The 20,000-nt window shown below is 49.0% G+C and overlaps 1 protein-coding gene across 1 annotated transcript in view; it reads right to left on the reverse strand.

Annotated features, from left to right (window-relative positions):
- The window catches only part of dnah6 (dynein, axonemal, heavy chain 6), a 141,740-nt gene that overhangs the window by 52,908 nt on the left and 68,832 nt on the right, over nt 1–20,000 (reverse strand). The window contains 7 exon segments of the mRNA XM_031814529.1: nt 4,717–4,857; nt 6,639–6,791; nt 10,586–10,817; nt 12,594–12,748; nt 12,908–12,981; nt 16,528–16,674; nt 19,227–19,398. Of these exon segments, the coding sequence (XP_031670389.1) occupies nt 4,717–4,857; nt 6,639–6,791; nt 10,586–10,817; nt 12,594–12,748; nt 12,908–12,981; nt 16,528–16,674; nt 19,227–19,398 (1,074 nt within the window).

Genomic DNA, 20,000 nt, shown 5'->3' on the forward strand with positions numbered 1-20,000 from the left:
TAAAAGCAGAACAGACCTGTCTGCAACTTCAATGACTACTGAAGTGTGGAATGAGACGTGTGAAAACAATGGCAGGAGAGTTTCACAGCCTGCCCCACCCAAATGCAGAGGCCTTTGGAGCCCCCTGTGCAGAGGTCATCACAGTACAGCACCCCTTGGATATGAAAAACAACACTGGAATATGTACAAACATAAGCTCCTCGAGGACAATCCACAGACACTATTTGCTGACTGCTACAAAGAGGGGAATGTGAGAAACTTTACTTTCCACACAGACCATCCCCTGGTACAGTGCTATATTAACACAGACCATCCCCTGGCACAGTGCTATATTAACACAGACCATCCCCTGGCACAGTGCTATATTAACACAGACCATCCCCTGGCACAGTGCTATATTAACCAGACCATCCCCTGGCACAGTGCTATATTAACACAGACCATGCCCTAGCACAGTGCTATATTAACACAGACCATCCCCTGGCACAGTGCTATATTAACACAGACCATCCACTAGCACAGTGCTATATTAACCAGACCATCCCCTGGTACAGTGCTATATTAACACAGACCATCCCCTGGTACAGTGCTATATTAACACAGACCATCCCCTGGTACAGTGCTATATTAACACAGACCATCCCTTGGCACAGTGCTATATTAACACAGACCATCCCCTGGCACAGTGCTATATTAACACAGACCATCCCCTGGCACAGTGCTATATTAACACAGACCATCCCCTGGTACAGTGCTATATTAACACAGACCATCCCCTGGCACAGTGCTATATTAACACAGACCATCCCCTGGCACAGTGCTATATTAACACAGACCATCCCCTGGCACAGTGCTATATTAACACAGACCATCCCCTGGCACAGTGCTATATTAACCAGACCATCCCCTGGCACAGTGCTATATTAACACAGACCATCCCCTGGCACAGTGCTATATTAACACAGACCATCCCCTGGCACAGTGTTATATTAACACAGACCATCCCCTGGCACAGTGCTATATTAACACAGACCATCCCCTGGCACAGTGCTATATTAACACAGACCATCCCCTGGCACAGTGCTATATTAACACAGACCATCCCCTGGCACAGTGCTATATTAACACAGACCATCCCCTGACACAGTGCTATATTAACACAGACCACCCCCTAGCACAGTGCTATATTAACACAGACCATCCCCTGGCACAGTGCTATATTAACACAGACCATCCCCTGACACAGTGCTATATTAACACAGACCACCCCCTAGCACAGTGCTATATTAACACAGACCATCCCCTGACACAGTGCTATATTAACACAGACCATCCCCTAGCACAGTGCTATATTAACACAGACCAGCTAACAGCAGTGAAGGAGGAGGGAGAGGAACACATGGTACAGCTAACATCAGTGAAGGAGGGGAGAGAGGAACACATGGTACAGCTAACAGCAGTGAAGGAGGAGGGAGAGGAACACATGGTACAGCTAACATCAGTGAAGGAGGGGAGAGAGGAACACATGGTACAGCTAACAGCAGTGAAGGAGGAGGGAGAGGAACACATGGAACAGCTAACATCAGTGAAGGAGGAGAGAGAGGAACACATGGTACAGCTAACAGCAGTGAAGAAGGAGGGAGAGGAACACATGGTACAGCTAACAGCAGTGAAGGAGGAGAGAGAGGAACACATGGTACAGCTAACAGCAGTGAAGGAGGAGAGAGAGGAACACATGGTACAGCTAACAGCAGTGAAGGAGGAGAGAGAGCAACACATGGAACAGCTAACAGCAGTGAAGGAGGAGAGAGAGGAACACATGGAACAGCTAACAGCAGTGAAGGAGGAGGTGAGAAAGCTGAGGTGTGACAGAGAGCAGGACACTCCCCCAGAGAAGCCAGCAGAACAGCACACCTCAGACCCGGACCACAACTTCAACACCACGATGGGACAGACAGAGGACCCACCAACCCAACAGCCCTACAACTCCTAACAGCCACCTGTAAGCTCCTCCAACAGCCCTACCACTCCCAACAGCCCCCACAGGTCCTGAAGCTGTTGTCAGAGGACAAACACTAGACATGTCCTGGAGTTGTTGTCAGAGGACAAACACTAGACATGTCCTGGAGTTGTTGTCAGAGGACAGACACTAGACATGTCCTGGAGCTGTTGTCAGAGGACAAACACTAGACATGTCCTGGAGTTGTTGTCAGAGGACAAACACTAGACATGTCCTGGAGTTGTTGTCAGAGGACAGACACTAGACATGTCCTGGAGCTGTTGTCAGAGGACAAACACTAGACATGTCCTGGAGCTGTTGTCAGAGGACAAACTAGGGTCCCCCAGCCACATCATAATTCACACGGGCACAAACGACCTGAGGGCCCAGCAGGTAAGGGTGGCCCCAGCAGGAAAGGGTGGCCCCAGCAGGAAAGGGTGGCCCCAGCAGGAAAAGGGTGTCCCCAGCAGGAAAGGGTGGCCCCATCAGGAAAGGGTGGTCCCAGCAGGAAAGGGTGGCCACAGCAGGAAAGGGTGGCCACAGCAGGAAAGGGTGGCCACAGCAGGAAAGGGTGGCCACAGCAGGAGAGGGTGGCCACAGCAGGAAAGGGTGGCCACAGCAGGAAAGGGTGGCCACAGCAGGAAAGGGTGGCCACAGCAGGAAAGGGTGGCCACAGCAGGAGAGGGTGGCCACAGCAGGAAAGGGTGGCCACAGCAGGAAAGGGTGGTCCCAGCAGGAGAGGGTGGCCCCATCAGGAAAGGGTGGTCCCAGCAGGAAAGGGTGGCCCCAGCAGGAAAGGGTAGCCCCAGCAGGTAAGGGTGGCCCCAGCAGGAAAGGGTGGTCCCAGCAGGAAAGGGTGGTCCCCGCAGGAAAGGGTGGTCCCAGCAGGAAAGTGTGGCCACAGCAGGAAAGGGTGGCCACAGCAGGAGAGGGTGGGCACAGCAGGAAAAGGTGGCCCCAGCAGGAGAGGGTGGCCACAGCAGGAAAGGGTGGCCCCAGCAGGAAAGGGTGGCCCCTGCAGGAAAGGGTGGCCCCAGCAGGAGAGGGTGGCCACCGCAGGAAAGGGTGGCCACAGCAGGAAAGGGTGGCCCCAGCAGGAAAGGGTGGCCCCAGCAGGAGAGGGTGGCCACAGCAGGAAAGGGTGGCCCCAGCAGGAGAGGGTGGCCCCAGCAGGAAAGGGTGGCCCCAGCAGGAGAGGGTGGCCACAGCAGGAAAGGGTGGTCCCAGCAGGAGAGGGTGGCCACAGCAGGAAAGGGTGGTCCCAGCAGGAGAGGGTGGCCACAGCAGGAAAGGGTGGTCCCAGCAGGAGAGGGTGGCCACAGCAGGAAAGGGAGTGATTGAAAAAACATCTTCTACTTTCCCCAACGCACAAGTGGTTATCTCCACCCCCCCACCTGCCCCTGTTGCAAGGACCTCAACATGACAGCAGCTCATATGCCCAGGCCGTGAGCAGAACAACAGGCCCAACCCTACTATTCTTTTGGAACTTGTGTGAGTGTAATATTTACTGTTCATTTGTATTGTTTATTTCACTTTTCACTTGCTTTGGCAATGTTAACCTATGTTTCCCATGCCAATAAAGCCCCTTGAATTGAGAAAGAGAGAGAGAGAGAAAGAGAGAGAGAGCGAGAGAGACAGAGTGAGAGAGAGAGAGAGAGAGAGTGAGAGAGACAGAGAGAGAGAGAGAGAGAGAGAGAGAGAGAGAGAGTGAGAGAGAGAGACAGAGAGAGAGAGAGAGAGAGTGAGAGAGACAGAGAGAGAGAGAGAGAGTGAGAGAGAGACACAGAGAGAGGGGGGGGGTCAGAGACTCCTTTTAAACAAACAGAATAAAGTCGTCACTAAATAAACGCCTGACTGCTCCATCTCAGTGGGGGTCACCTTGATGGAGGGATGAGAGTGGAGGAGAGAGGGAGGGATGATGAAAATAAACAGGCAGATTAAAAGAGGTGGAACTATAGAAGAGAGGGGCGCGCTTTGCTAATGGACACCTGGGGCGAGCCCACGCCCTGTGATCCATCACACACACACACAGACATTACACACATCCACAGAGCCTGACACAACACACCAGGGCGCCTGACACACATTCCTGATGGAGATGAATGGAGGAGCGTTTCACCCTGAGAGCACGCAGTGACAGCATACAGCATACTCATTACAGAAAGTAAATGAGTGTGTGTGTGTTTGACAATCCACTAATTAGACAGAAATACACACACAGAGACAGAGAGAGGCAATCCCCCACACGCAGAGACAGAGAGAGAGAGAGAGAGAGAGAGAGAGACAGAGATAGAGAGAGGCAATCCCACACACACACAGACAGAGAGAGAGAGAGAGAGAGAGAGAGAGACAGAGATAGAGAGAGGCAATCCCACACACGCAGAGACAGAGAGAGGCAATCCCCCACACGCAGAGACAGAGAGAGGCAATCCCCCACACGCAGAGACAGAGAGAGAGAGAAAGAGAGAGAGAGAGAGAGACAGAGAGATAGAGAGACAGAGAGACAGAGAGACAGAGATAGAGAGAGGCAATCCCACACACACAGAAACAGAGAGAGACAGAGAGAGAGAGAGAGAGACAGAGACAGAGAGAGAGAGAGAGAGAGAGAGAGAGAGACAGAGAGAGACAGAGACAGAGAAAGAGACAGAGAGAGAGACAGAGACAGATAGAGAGAGAGAGAGGCAATACCATACCCACAGAGAGCGTAATGTCCTGACCTGTACAAACCAGTCGATGGTGCAGCAGTTGACCAGAGAGGGGAACATACGACAGCGGGACCTGAAGGCATCTCCTACAGGACTCATACACAACACAATGTGCAGCTTCTCTCTGACCCGAGAGATGAAGAACTGGAACACCTAACACACACACACACACACAGGTTACACACACAGGTTACACACACAGGTTACAGACACACACATGTTACAGACACACACAGGGAGACACACACAGGGAGACACACACACATCTATAGAAACGCATTCAAGCAAACGCATACAAATTAACTCATGCAAACAGACTCACTGTATAGTCAAGTGCCAAATTCAAACCGTCTAACACATGAGAGGAAATCAATTGAGTGTTGTTTAGACTGAGGCCACAGTCCGTGTAATTAAAGCGAAGGGGTCAGAGTTCTGGAGCCTGCTGCTCTGCCTTGTTGACAGACTACTGCTGGGACATAGCTGCTGCCTCAACACGTCATATAGGACCTTAACAAGACACGAGACACTATACTGAATCCTACTGGGATGAACAGCTCAATATGAACACATACATCAATACATACATAACATTTTGAATGAATAGTTGGCTGGATATATGTGTAAATACACATATAAATATGAATGAATGGTACTGTCATGACGTTGCCCTGTTGGGGGAGGTTATGACCCCCCCATAAATCTCCCCCTTTTTCTGTCCACTCTACAGAATGGACTCTTGGAAAGCCCTGTTGTTAACGTAGAGAGAGTATGGAAACATCAACAGGTTGGGGAAAAGAACAATCTTTGCGTAATGCAACCAGTTGAAAGTGTCCGTTGGTACTTAAAGAATATGATGTCAGATCAGTTGTTGTCTGGTACTTAACAACTGATCTGACATCATATTATTTTTCTGGGACATTATATCTGATGACAGGACGACATAAACTGTATCTTGTGAAGTTTACACATTATAGTTATCAGGAATTGTTGTGCAATTTAAATGTTTAAATATGAAACTTTTTGTAAAAAGATGACATGTCATTTTAGCTTTTAAAATTAGAGAATTGTTTTCATAAGTTTTCATAAGTTTTCATAAGTAAAATATGCTCAATTCAGTGGCCACCCCACGTGAATAGGTATTGGTTGGAAACGATGAAGCAATCCCTATTCTACATTAATTTGAATACACCAGCCAGAATATAGCATGAGCTTAGTATGGCAACTTGGTATGAACTTTGAACTCTTATTCACTGAAGAAGTGATACATCCTAGATGTCGAGTCAGCAGCAGCAGCTGTAAACGTGGGCTAGAAAAGGACAGACAATCTCTTAACCCAACCCCCTTTCTTTGTGTAACCAGCCGTCATATCGGTTCCGTCCGCTGGGGACATTTTCTTGTATGACATAATTAGTCATCAATGTATGATCCAGCCTGTGCATATGTAATTCTGTGTGATTATTTGGGAATTTAGTAAATAACTAATTAAACCAAATTTTGTGTTGCTGATTCAACTTGTTAGCCGGGGTTCGTGAAGATAACCAATCATTTTACGACGTTCAGATGAGACTGAATAAGGTGACGATTAATAATTGACTGCTGTTGATATAAAAGGTTACCAGGTCTTTAAGAGTTTATTCAGAAGACAACAGCTCTATAAACATTCTTCCGTGGTGCCCCGACTTCCTAGTTAATACATTAATACATGATTAGTTTAATCCGGTAATTATTAATTACAGATAATTGATTTTATAAAATAACATGTCATATCATTGAATCCATAGTAAAGACACGACAGTACATACATAAATATTACACATGTAGTTATTATATTTACCCTTTATTTTGACAGGAAGTAAAGATCTCTTTTACAGAGGAGCCCTGTAATTACAATTCTATATTGAGTGTTCTATGAGTGAGTGTGTACTCTACTGTACCTCGTCTCGGTTTCCCTCGTTGATGCCGGCCTCCTTGGCTCTGGGCCGTGTGGCAGCCAGGACCTGCTCCAGATCATCCTTCTCAAACAGGTTGGGCACCTCTCCACTGTTCAACATGTTGTTAATGTCCTCTAGGAACTCCTCCACCACGATCTGATGAACAATAATACACACATGTAATGGAGGAGGGATGGAAACGTGCCTGAGTACTGAAGACTGAAGCTATAGCTTCCAGGGCTAATGCCTCGGCTTCTGCTCAGTGGGGTAATGAGGTGATGAGTCACAGAGGTGGCATGGTTTGGCAAGCAGATGGTCACAGATAAACACTGGCCATAGCTACTTCATTAGCTGTCTGGTACAGTCTTTATAGACCTGCTATCTGCCCATCACATAGTCTATAAATACTACTGTCTGGTACAGTCTTTATAGACCTGCTATCTGTCCATCACATAGTCTCCATAAATACTACTGTCTGTTACAGTCTTTATAGACCTGCTATCTGTCCATCACATAGTCTTCATAAATACTACTGTCTGGTACAGTCTTTATAGACCTGCTATCTGCCCATCACATAGCCTCCATAAATACTACTGTCTGGTACAGTCTTTATAGACCTGCTATCTGCCCATCACATAGTCTCCATAAATACTACTGTCTGGTACAGTCTTTATAGACCTGCTATCTGTCCATCACATAGTCTCCATAAATACTACTGTCTGGTACAGTCTTTATAGACCTGCTATCTGCCCATCACATAGTCTCCATAAATACTACTCTCTGGTACAGTCTTTATAGACCTGCTATCTGTCCATCACATGGCCTCCATGCACACACACCTGTTCTTGCAAACTCTCCCCTCCTCGCCCCCCTCTTCCCCTCCCCTACCTGTGTGTCAGTGAAGAGGAACACCATGTCCTCTCCCCCTCCCCTACCTGTGTGTCAGTGAAGAGGAACACCATGTCCTCTCCCTCCTCTCCCCCTCCCCTACCTGTGTGTCAGTGAAGAGGAACACCATGTCCTCTCCCCCCTCCCCCCCCCCCTCCCCCCTCCCCCCTCTTCCCCCTCCCCTACCTGTGTGTCAGTGAAGAGGAACACCATATCCTCTCCCCCTCCCCTACCTGTGTGTCAGTGAAGAGGAACACCATGTCCTCTCCCCCCTCCCCTACCTGTGTGTCAGTGAAGAGGAACACCATGTCCTCTCCCCCCTCCCCTACCTGTGTGTCAGTGAAGAGGAACACCATGTCCTCTCCCCCCCCCCCTACCTGTGTGTCAGTGAAGAGGAACACCATGTCCTCTCCCTCCTCTTCCCCTCCCCTACCTGTGTGTCAGTGAAGAGGAACACCATGTCCTCTCCCCCCTCCCCTACCTGTGTGTCAGTGAAGAGGAACACCATGTCCTCTCCCCCCTCCCCTACCTGTGTGTCAGTGAAGAGGAACACCATGTCCTCTCCCTCCACTTCCCCTCCCCTACCTGTGTGTCAGTGAAGAGGAACACCATGTCCTCTCCCCCCTCCCCTACCTGTGTGTCAGTGAAGAGGAACCCCATGTCCTCTCCCTCCTCTCCCCCTCCCCTACCTGTGTCAGTGAAGAGGAACCCCATGTCCTCTCCCCCTCCCCTACCTGTGTGTCAGTGAAGAGGAACACCGTGTCCTCTCCCTCCTCTCCCCCCTCCCCTACCTGTGTGTCAGTGAAGAGGAACACCATGTCCTCTCCCTCCTCTCCCCCCTCCCCTACCTGTGTGTCAGTGAAGAGGAACACCATGTCCTCTCCCTCCTCTCCCCCCTCCCCTACCTGTGTCAGTGAAGAGGAACACCATGTCCTCTCCCTCCTCTCCCCCCTCCCCTACCTGTGTGTCAGTGAAGAGGAACACCATGTCCTCTCCCCCCTCCCCTACCTGTGTGTCAGTGAAGAGGAACACCATGTCCTCTCCCCCCTCTTCCCCTCCCCTACCTGTGTCAGTGAAGAGGAACACCATGTCCTCTCCCCCCTCTTCCCCTCCCCTACCTGTGTGTCAGTGAAGAGGAACACCATGTCCTCTCCCCCCTCTTCCCCTCCCCTACCTGTGTATCAGTGAAGAGGAACACCATGTCCTCTCCCCCCTCTTCCCCTCCCCTACCTGTGTGTCAGTGAAGAGGAACACCATGTCCTCGCCCTCCTCTCCCCCCTCCCCTACCTGTGTGTCAGTGAAGAGGAACACCATGTCCTCTCCCCCCTCTTCCCCTCCCCTACCTGTGTGTCAGTGAAGAGGAACACCATGTCCTCTCCCCCTCCCCTACCTGTGTGTCAGTGAAGAGGAACACCATGTCCTCGCCCTCCTCTCCCCCCTCCCCTACCTGTGTGTCAGTGAAGAGGAACACCATGTCCTCTCCCCCCTCTTCCCCTCCCCTACCTGTGTGTCAGTGAAGAGGAACACCATGTCCTCTCCCCCTCCCCTACCTGTGTGTCAGTGAAGAGGAACACCATGTCCTCTCCCTCCTCTCCCCCCCTCCCCTACCTGTGTGTCAGTGAAGAGGAACACCATGTCCTCTCCCTCCTCTCCCCCCTCCCCTACCTGTGTGTCAGTGAAGAGGTACACCATGTCCTCTCCCCCCTCCCCTACCTGTGTGTCAGTGAAGAGGAACACCATGTCCTCTCCCTCCTCTCCCCCCTCCCCTACCTGTGTGTCAGTGAAGAGGAACACCATGTCCTCTCCCTCCTCTCCCCCCTCCCCTACCTGTGTGTCAGTGAAGAGGAACACCATGTCCTCTCCCCCCTCCCCTACCTGTGTGTCAGTGAAGAGGAACACCATGTCCTCTCCCCCCTCCCCTACCTGTGTGTCAGTGAAGAGGAACACCATGTCCTCTCCCTCCTCTCCCCCCTCCCCTACCTGTGTGTCAGTGAAGAGGAACACCATGTCCTCTCCCCCCTCCCCTACCTGTGTGTCAGTGAAGAGGAACACCATGTCCTCTCCCCCTCCCCTACCTGTGTGTCAGTGAAGAGGAACACCATGTCCTCTCCCCCTCCCCTACCTGTGTGTCAGTGAAGAGGAACACCATGTCCTCTCCCTCCTCTCCCCCCTCCCCTACCTGTGTGTCAGTGAAGAGGAACACCATGTCCTCTCCCCCCTCCCCTACCTGTGTGTCAGTGAAGAGGAACACCATGTCCTCTCCCTCCTCTCCCCCTCCCCTACCTGTGTGTCAGTGAAGATGAACACCATGTCCTTTCCCTCCTCTCCCCTTTCCCCCAACTGTGTGTCAGTGAAGAGGAACACCATGTCCTCTCCCCCCTCCCCTACCTGTGTGTCAGTGAAGAGGAACACCATGTCCTCTCCCCCCTCCCCTACCTGTGTGTCAGTGAAGAGGAACACCATGTCCTCTCCCCCCTCTCCCCCTCCCCTACCTGTGTGTCAGTGAAGAGGAACACCATGTCCTCTCCCTCCTCTCCCCCCTCCCCTACCTGTGTGTCAGTGAAGAGGAACACCATGTCCTCTCCCCCCTCCCCTACCTGTGTGTCAGTGAAGAGGAACACCATGTCCTCTCCCTCCTCGCCCCCTCCCCTACCTGTGTGTCAGTGAAGAGGAACACCATGTCCTCTCCCCCCTCCCCTACCTGTGTGTCAGTGAAGAGGAACACCATGTCCTCTCCCCCTCCACTACCTGTGTGTCAGTGAAGAGGAACACCATGACCTCTCCCTCCTCGCCCCCCTCCCCTACCTGTGTGTCAGTGAAGAGGAACACCATGTCCTCTCCCCCTCCCCTACCTGTGTGTCAGTGAAGAGGAACACCATTACCTCTCCCTCCTCGCCCCCCTCCCCTACCTGTGTGTCAGTGAAGAGGAACACCATGTCCTCTCCCTCCTCGCCCCCCTCCCCTACCTGTGTGTCAGCGAAGAGGAACACCATGTCCTCTCCCCCCTCCCCTACCTGTGTGTCAGTGAAGAGGAACACCATGTCCTCTCCCCCCTCCCCTACCTGTGTGTCAGTGAAGAGGAACACCATGTCCTTGCCCTCCACCCCAGCCATCTTGAACAGTCGTCTCAGGTCTTCATGGAAGCTGTCGTAGTTGTATCCTCGGCTCAGTTCTATCTGGAAGCAGCGCATGCCGCACATGTGGGCCGCCAGCCGCGTCAGTGACTGTTTCCCCGTGCCCCCCACGCCCACCAATAGGGCGTTACCGCGCTCCTGGCGGATCATACGCGCTATCCTATAGGAACAGAAGGACTGGGTCAGGAAGTAAGTAAATTTAACAAATTGAAGCACAAAAACAAAACGAACTCTTTATGGGGTTCTGGACAAAATAAGTCCACTAAATAGGGAATAGGGTGTCATTAAGGATGCTAATCAGTTCACTAAATAGGGAATAGGGTGTCATTAAGGATGCTAACAGTTCACTAAATAGGGAATAGGGTGTCATTAAGGATGCTAATCAGTTCACTAAATAGGGAATAGGGTGTCATTAAGGATGCTAATCAGTTCACTAAATAGGGAATAGGGTGTCATTAAGGATGCTAATCAGTTCACTAAATAGGGAATAGGGTGTCATTAAGGATGCTAATCAGTTCACTAAATAGGGAATAGGGTGTCATTAAGGATGCTAATCAGTTCACTAAATAGGGAATAGGGTGTCATTAAGGATGCTAATCAGTTCACTAAATAGGGAATAGGGTGTCATTAAGGATGCTAATCAGTTCACTAAATAGGGAATAGGGTGTCATTAAGGATGCTAATCAGTTCACTAAATAGGGAATAGGGTGTCATTAAGGATGCTAATCAGTTCACTAAATAGGGAATAGGGTGTCATTAAGGATGCTAATCAGTTCACTAAATAGGGAATAGGGTGTCATTAAGGATGCTAATCAGTTCACTAAATAGGGAATAGGGTGTCATTAAGGATGCTAATCAGTTCACTAAATAGGGAATAGGGTGTCATTAAGGATGCTAATCAGTTCACTAAATAGGGAATAGGGTGTCATTAAGGATGCTAATCAGTTCACTAAATAGGGAATAGGGTGTCATTAAGGATGCTAATCAGTTCACTAAATAGGGAATAGGGTGTCATTAAGGATGCTAATCAGTTCACTAAATAGGGAATAGGGTGTCATTAAGGATGCTAATCAGTTCACTAAATAGGGAATAGGGTGTCATTAAGGATGCTAATCAGTTCACTAAATAGGGAATAGGGTGTCATTAAGGATGCTAATCAGTTCACTAAATAGGGAATAGGGTGTCATTAAGGATGCTAATCAGTTCACTAAATAGGGAATAGGGTGTCATTAAGGATGCTAATCAGTTCACTAAATAGGGAATAGGGTGTCATTAAGGATGCTAATCAGTTCACTAAATAGGGAATAGGGTGTCATTAAGGATGCTAATCAGTTCACTAAATAGGGAATAGGGTGTCATTAAGGATGCTAATCAGTTCACTAAATAGGGAATAGGGTGTCATTAAGGATGCTAATCAGTTCACTAAATAGGGAATAGGGTGTCATTAAGGATGCTAATCAGTTCACTAAATAGGGAATAGGGTGTCATTAAGGATGCTAATCAGTTCACTAAATAGGGAATAGGGTGTCATTAAGGATGCTAATCAGTTCACTAAATAGGGAATAGGGTGTCATTAAGGATGCTAATCAGTTCACTAAATAGGGAATAGGGTGTCATTAAGGATGCTAATCAGTCCACTAAATAGGGAATAGAGTGTCGTTAAGTATGCTAATCAGTCCACTAAATAGGGAATAGAGTGTCGTTAAGTATGCTAATCAGTCCACTAAATAGGGAATAGGGTGTCATTAAAGATGATAATCAGTCCACTAAATAGGGAATAGGGTGTCATTAAAGATGCTAACCAGTCCACTAAATAGGGAATAGGGTGCGATTTAGGCCAAAACGTCTCTACACTATATAGGGAAAGGGGTACAATTTCGAATGCATTCACTGCACTAATTAGGGAATAGGGCTCCGTTTCCGAGCGTAACATGACCTGGAGACGTGTTCTACAGCGTCCTGGAAGAACACCAGCTTGGTCTCCTTGGAGAAGGTCATATTGTAGTCATCCAGGTAGTCCTGGAGCACAGCCCTGATCTTATCTGGCTCTGTTAGGTCCTCATACAGACGATCTGCCTTCTCTGCACCCACCTAGAGGAGAGGAGAGGGAGGGAGGGAAAGGAGGAGGGAGAGATGGAGGAGGGCGGGGGACAGGAAGGATTGCGAGATAGATAGATGGATGCCGTAAATGTTAAGCGCTTTGAGCACCTGGGAAATTGATTGGATTTATAGGCTTATAGCGCATTTTACCTTGATGAAATCTCCAAATATGATGGGTTTGGTCACAAAGTAATTGGGTTCTAAATTGAAGCCAAAATATTTGCCTGAAAGAAGAAGAACGGAAATATATTTAAAGAGTTGCTATTCATAGCTCAACAATTGTGGGACGTTTCAGAAAAGGACATTGAAATGGCTTTCAAACTTAATATGTCAAAACACTGCTTAGTGAGAGGCAAAACTCTGAAAGTTCAAACTAGCCGTCTAGGTTCTATTACACTGTGTTATGTTCTTACTGACCGTCTAGGTTCTATTAAACTCTGTGTTATGTTCTTACTGGCCCTCTAGGTTCTATTAAACTCTGTGTTATGTTCTTACTGGCCGTCTAGGTTCTATTAAACTCTGTGTTATGTTCTTACTGACCGTCTAGGTTCTATTAAACTCTGTGTTATGTTCTTACTGGCCGTCTAGGTTCTATTAAACTCTGTGTTATGTTCTTACTGACCGTCTAGGTTCTATTAAACTCTGTGTTATGTTCTTACTGGCCGTCTAGGTTCTATTAAACTCTGTGTTATGTTCTTACTGACCGTCTAGGTTCTATTAAACTCTGGGTTATGTTCTTACTGACCGTCTAGGTTCTATTAAACTCTGGGTTATGTTCTTACTGGCCGTCTAGGTTCTATTAAACTCTGGGTTATGTTCTTACTGACCGTCTAGCTCTAGGTTCTATTAAACTCCCCGCAGCTCCTCGCCCAAGCCTCTCCAGGTTCTCCTTTAACCAAATCCAGATAGCAGATGTTCTGAAAGAGCTGCAAAACCTGGACCCGTACAAATCAGCTGGGCTTGACAATCTGGACCCTCTATTTCTGAAACTATCTGCCACCATTGTCGCAACCCCTATTACCAGCCTGTTCAACCTCTCTTTCATATCGTCTGAGATCCCCAAGGATTGGAAAGCTGCCGCAGTCATCCCCCTCTTCAAAAGGGGAGACACCCTGGAACCAAACTGTTACAGACCTATATCCATCCTGCCCTGCCTATCTAAGGTCTTCGAAAGCCAAGTCAACAAACAGGTCACTGACCATCTCGAATCCCACCGCACCTTCTCCGCTGTGCAATCTGGTTTCCGAGCCGGTCATGGGTGCACCTCAGCCACACTCAAGGTACTCAACGATATCATAACCGCCATCGATAAAAGACAGTACTGTGCAGCCGTCTTCATCGACCTTGCCAAGGCTTTCGACTCTGTCAATCACCATATTCTTATCGGCAGACTCAGGAGCCTCGGTTTTTCGGATGACTGCCTTGCCTGGTTCACCAATTACTTTGCAGACAGAGTTCAGTGCATCAAATCGGAGGGCATGCTGTCTGGTCCTCTGGCAGTCTCTATGGGGGTGCCACAGGGTTCAATTCTCAGGCCGACTCTTTTCTCTGTGTATATCAATGATGTTGCTCTTGCTGCGGGCGATTCCCTGATCCACCTCTACGCAGACGACACCATTCTATATACCTTCGGCCCGTCTTTGGACACTGTGCTATCTAACCTCCAAACAAGCTTCAATGCCATACAACACTCCTTCCGTGGCCTCCAACTGCTCTTAAACGCTAGTAAAACCAAATGCATGCTTTTCAACCGGTCGCTGCCTGCACCCGCATGCCCGACTAGCATCACCACCCTGGATGGTTCCGACCTAGAATATGTGGACGTCTATAAGTACCTAGGTGTCTGGCTAGACTGCAAACTCTCCTTCCAGACTCATATCAAACATCTCCAATCGAAAATCAAATCAAGAGTCGGCTTTCTATTCCGCAACAAAGCCTCCTTCACTCACGCCGCCAAGCTTACCCTAGTAAAACTGACTATCCTACCGATCCTCGACTTCGGCGATGTCATCTACAAAATGGCTTCCAACACTCTACTCAGCAAACTGGATGCAGTCTATCACAGTGCCATCCGTTTCGTCACTAAAGCACCTTATACCACCCACCACTGCGACCTGTATGCTCTAGTCGGCTGGCCCTCGCTACATATTCGTCGCCAGACCCACTGGCTCCAGGTCATCTACAAGTCCATGCTAGGTAAAGCTCCGCCTTATCTCAGCTCACTGGTCATGATGGCAACACCCATCCGTAGCACGCGCTCCAGCAGGTGTATCTCACTGATCATCCCTAAAGCCAACACCTCATTTGGCCGCCTTTCGTTCCAATACTCTGCTGCCTGTGACTGGAACGAATTGCAAAAATCGCTGAAGTTGGAGACTTTTATCTCCCTCACCAACTTCAAACATCAGCTATCTGAGCAGCTAACCGATCGCTGCAGCTGTACAGTCTATTGGTAAATAGCCCACCCTTTTTCACCTACCTCATCCCCATACTGTTTTTATTTATTTACTTTTCTGCTCTTTTGCACACCAATATCTCTACCTGTACATGACCATCTGATCATTCATCACTCCAGTGTTAATCTGCAAAATTGTAATTATTTGCCTACCTCCTCATGCCTTTTGCACACATTGTATATAGACTCCCCCTTTGGTTTCTACTGTGTTATTGACTTGTTAATTGTTTACTCCATGTGTAACTCTTTGTTGTCTGCTCACACTGCTATGCTTTATCTTGGCCAGGTCGCAGTTGCAAATGAGAACTTGTTCTCAACTAGCCTACCTGGTTAAATAAAGGTGTTCTCAACTAGCCTACCTGGTTAAATAAAGGTGTTCTCAACTAGCCTACCTGGTTAAATAAAGGTGTTCTCAACTAGCCTACCTGGTTAAATAAAGGTGTTCTCAACTAGCCTACCTGGTTAAATAAAGGTGTTCTCAACTAGCCTACCTGGTTAAATAGAGGTGTTCTCAACTAGCCTACCTGGTTAAATAAAGGTGTTCTCAACTAGCCTACCTGGTTAAATAGAGGTGTTCTCAACTAGCCTACCTGGTTAAATAAAGGTGTTCTCAACTAGCCTACCTGGTTAAATAAAGGTGTTCTCAACTAGCCTACCTGGTTAAATAAAGGTGTTCTCAACTAGCCTACCTGGTTAAATAAAGGTGTTCTCAACTAGCCTACCTGGTTAAATAAAGGTGAAATAAATAAAAATAAAATAAATGTTCTTACTGACCGTCTAGCTCTAGGTTTTATTAAACTCTGTGTTATGTTCTTACTGGCCCTCTAGGTTCTATTAAACTCTGGGTTATGTTCTTACTGGCCCTCTAGGTTCTATTAAACTCTGGGTTATGTTCTTACTGACCGTCTAGGTTCTATTAAACTCTGGGTTATGTTCTTACTGGCCGTCTAGGTTCTATTAAACTCTGGGTTATGTTCTTACTGACCGTCTAGGTTCTATTAAACTCTGGGTTATGTTCTTACTGACCGTCTAGGTTCTATTAAACTCTGTGTTATGTTCTTACTGGCCCTCTAGGTTCTATTAAACTCTGTGTTATGTTCTTACTGGCCCTCTAGGTTCTATTAAACTCTGGGTTATGTTCTTACTGGCCGTCTAGGTTCTATTAAACCCTGTGTTATGTTCTTACTGACCGTCTAGGTTCTATTAAACTCTGTGTTATGTTCTTACTGACCGTCTAGGTTCTATTAAACTCTGTGTTATGTTCTTACTGACCGTCTAGCTCTAGGTTTTATTAAACTCTGGGTTCTGTTCTTACTGGCCATCTCAGAGACGATGGTGTTGAAGTAGGTTTTGTCTTCGTTGTTGATGAGGCGGTCGTGGAACACTCTCTGACACTCGTGACAGAACAGACGGAATATCCCAGTCTGATCCCTCACCGTGCCTGGCTCACACTGCAACATACCTGGAGGACAGACAGACAGAGGGAGGGAGGGAGAGAGAGAGAGAATGAGAGAGAGAGTGAGAGGAGGGAGGGAGGAGGGGGAAGAGAGGGAGGTGGGGGAGGGAGGAAAGTAAAGAGGCAGGGAGGGAGAGAGAGAATGAGAGAGGGAGGTGGAGGGAGAGAGAGATGGAGGGGAGGGGGAGAGGGAGTGGGGGAGGGGGGAGGTGAAGGAAAGAGAGAGGTAAAGAGGCAGGGAGGGAGAGAGAGAGAGAATGAGGAGGGAGGTGAAGGGAGGGAGAGAGAGAATGAGAGAGGGAGGTGGAGGGAGAGAGGTATGGAGGGGAGGAGGGAGGAGGGAGGTGAAGGGAGGGAGAGAGGGGGGGGAAGGGAGGGAGAGAAGTGGAGGGAGGAGAGATGAGAGAGAGTGGGAGGCAGGGAGGAGAGGGTAGCGGGGGAGGGAGGAAGGTGAAGGGGGGAGGGAAGAGGGAGGTAAAAAGGCAGGGAGGGTTAGATGGATTTAACATGATTTATTTACGACCAGAGAATAATAAAACATGATTCAACTTGGTGGTTCTCACCCTGCAACCTTAACACATGAAGAAGTAAAGAAAAGTCTAATATCTGCTGTTGACACATAATATCTGCTGTTGACACATCCCTGTTGTTATCAATGTTATGCAACACTAGGGATGCTTTAGGAGATATGATGGGTCGGACACACCAGAGGATCCATGTTCAACTCTTGTTAGAAAGTTGAGGGCATTAATGTGACCACGCTCGCCCTCAGCAAGAATGGGGGCTGGGTTGGCCTTATTCGCCTTGGGTAAGTATGAATGCTGGTGTGTGTATGTGTGTGTGTTAGTGTGTGTGTTTACGCTCGCTGGTGTGTGTGTGTATGTGTGTGTGTGTTCTGCATGGTGACTCCCTAGCGGGGGTCAGGGAGCAGTAGTCACTTCAACTCAGGCCTCTCTGCTCAGATGATGGTTGTGAGGCTGCTGGGTAGAGGACTGGTACTGTCTCTGTCTGGACTTCAGGCTACAACCAAGAGCATCTCAGTCCATCAGCTACTTTAATAACTTACAAATGAAAAAGCCAAGACAAACTTTCTCACCCTGAACACACTTGGAGAGGTCCCTGAGGGTGAAGACGTAGTGCGTGTGTGTGTGTGTGTGTCTCACCCTGGACACACTTGGAGAGGTCCCTGAGGTTGAAGACGTAGTGTGTGTGTGTGTCTCACCCTGGACACACTTGGAGAGGTCCCTGAGGGTGAAGATGTAGTGTGTGTGTGTGTCTCACCCTGGACACACTTGGAGAGGTCCCTGAGGTTGAAGACGTAGTGTGTGTGTGTGTCTCACCCTGGACACACTTGGAGAGGTCCCTGAGGTTGAAGACGTAGTGTGTGTGTGTGTGTCTCACCCTGGACACACTTGGAGAGGTCCCTGAGGTTGAAGACGTAGTGTGTGTGTGTGTCTCACCCTGGACACACTTGGAGAGGTCCCTGAGGTTGATGACGTAGTGTGTGTGTGTGTGTGTCTCACCCTGGACACACTTGGAGAGGTCCCTGAGGTTGATGACGTAGTGTGTGTGTGTGTGTCTCACCCTGGACACACTTGGAGAGGTCCCTGAGGTTGAAGATGTAGTGTGTGTGTGTGTCTCACCCTGGACACACTTGGAGAGGTCCCTGAGGTTGAAGACGTAGTGTGTGTGTGTGTCTCACCCTGGACACACTTGGAGAGGTCCCTGAGGTTGAAGACGTAGTGTGTGTGTGTGTGTCTCACCCTGGACACACTTGGAGAGGTCCCTGAGGTTGATGACGTAGTGTGTGTGTGTGTGTGTCTCACCCTGGACACACTTGGAGAGGTCCCTGAGGGTGAAGATGTAGTGTGTGTGTGTGTCTCACCCTGGACACACTTGGAGAGGTCCCTGAGGTTGAAGACGTAGTGTGTGTGTGTGTCTCACCCTGGACACACTTGGAGAGGTCCCTGAGGTTGAAGACGTAGTGTGTGTGTGTCTCACCCTGGACACACTTGGAGAGGTCCCTGAGGTTGATGACATAGTGTGTGTGTGTGTGTGTCTCACCCTGGACACACTTGGAGAGGTCCCTGAGGTTGATGACGTAGTGTGTGTGTGTGTGTGTCTCACCCTGGACACACTTGGAGAGGTCCCTGAGGTTGATGACGTAGTGTGTGTGTGTGTGTGTCTCACCCTGGACACACTTGGAGAGGTCCCTGAGGTTGAAGACGTAGTGTGTGTGTGTGTCTCACCCTGGACACACTTGGAGAGGTCCCTGAGGTTGAAGACGTAGTGTGTGTGTGTGTCTCACCCTGGACACACTTGGAGAGGTCCCTGAGGTTGATGACGTAGTGTGTGTGTGTGTGTGTCTCACCCTGGACACACTTGGAGAGGTCCCTGAGGTTGATGACGTAGTGTGTGTGTGTGTGTGTGTGTCTCACCCTGGACACACTTGGAGAGGTCCCTGAGGTTGAAGACGTAGTGTGTGTGTGTGTCTCACCCTGGACACACTTGGAGAGGTCCCTGAGGTTGAAGACGTAGTGTGTGTGTGTGTGTCTCACCCTGGACACACTTGGAGAGGTCCCTGAGGTTGAAGACGTAGTGGGACTTGGCTGGTGTAGGCAGGAGGTCCACAGACATGCGGTGGTAGATCTCTACTGCTGCGTCTACGATGCTGCCTGCTGAAGACCTCACCGCCTGGGGGAACTCACTGAGGAAACCACTGAGGATGGCCTGGAGGGGGAGAGACCGTTTCAACAGAGAGAGTTAAGCGTACGTGGGCTTGAGGGTGTGTGTGCTTGAATATGCCCTTGAGGAGAGAGGGCAGACTCCAGACACACACGTGATTGTGTGTGTGTGTAGTCTTGTTCTTCTGAATCCCCCAAAAGTCCCCACAAGGATAGTAAAACAAGGCAAATTCTCCCTCGTGGGGACATTTCCCACATCCCCATGAGGACAAAGACTATTTTAAGATTAGGGGTTAAGTTTAGGTTTAGAATTAGGGTTAGAATTAGGGTTAGAAATAGAGTTAGAATTAGGGTTAGGGTAAGGCGTTAGTGGTTAGGTTTAGGAGATAGGTGTCGGGTTTGGGTTAAGGTTAGGGGTTAGGTTTAGGGTTAGCATTAGGGTTAGGGAAAGACATTAGTGGTTAGGTTTAGGAGTTAGGTGTAGGGTTTGGGTTTGGGTTAAGGTTAGGGGTTAGGTGTAGGGTTTGGGTTTGGGTTAAGGTTAGGGGTAAGGTTTAGGAGATAGGTGTAGGGTTTGGGTTTGGGTTAAGGTTAGGGGTAAGGTTTAGGAGATAGGTGTAGGGTTTGGGTTTGGGTTAAGGTTAGGGG

This window comes from Oncorhynchus kisutch, unplaced genomic scaffold, assembly GCF_002021735.2.
Source record: "Oncorhynchus kisutch isolate 150728-3 unplaced genomic scaffold, Okis_V2 Okis07a-Okis12b_hom, whole genome shotgun sequence".
NCBI classification, from domain to species: domain Eukaryota; kingdom Metazoa; phylum Chordata; class Actinopteri; order Salmoniformes; family Salmonidae; genus Oncorhynchus; species Oncorhynchus kisutch.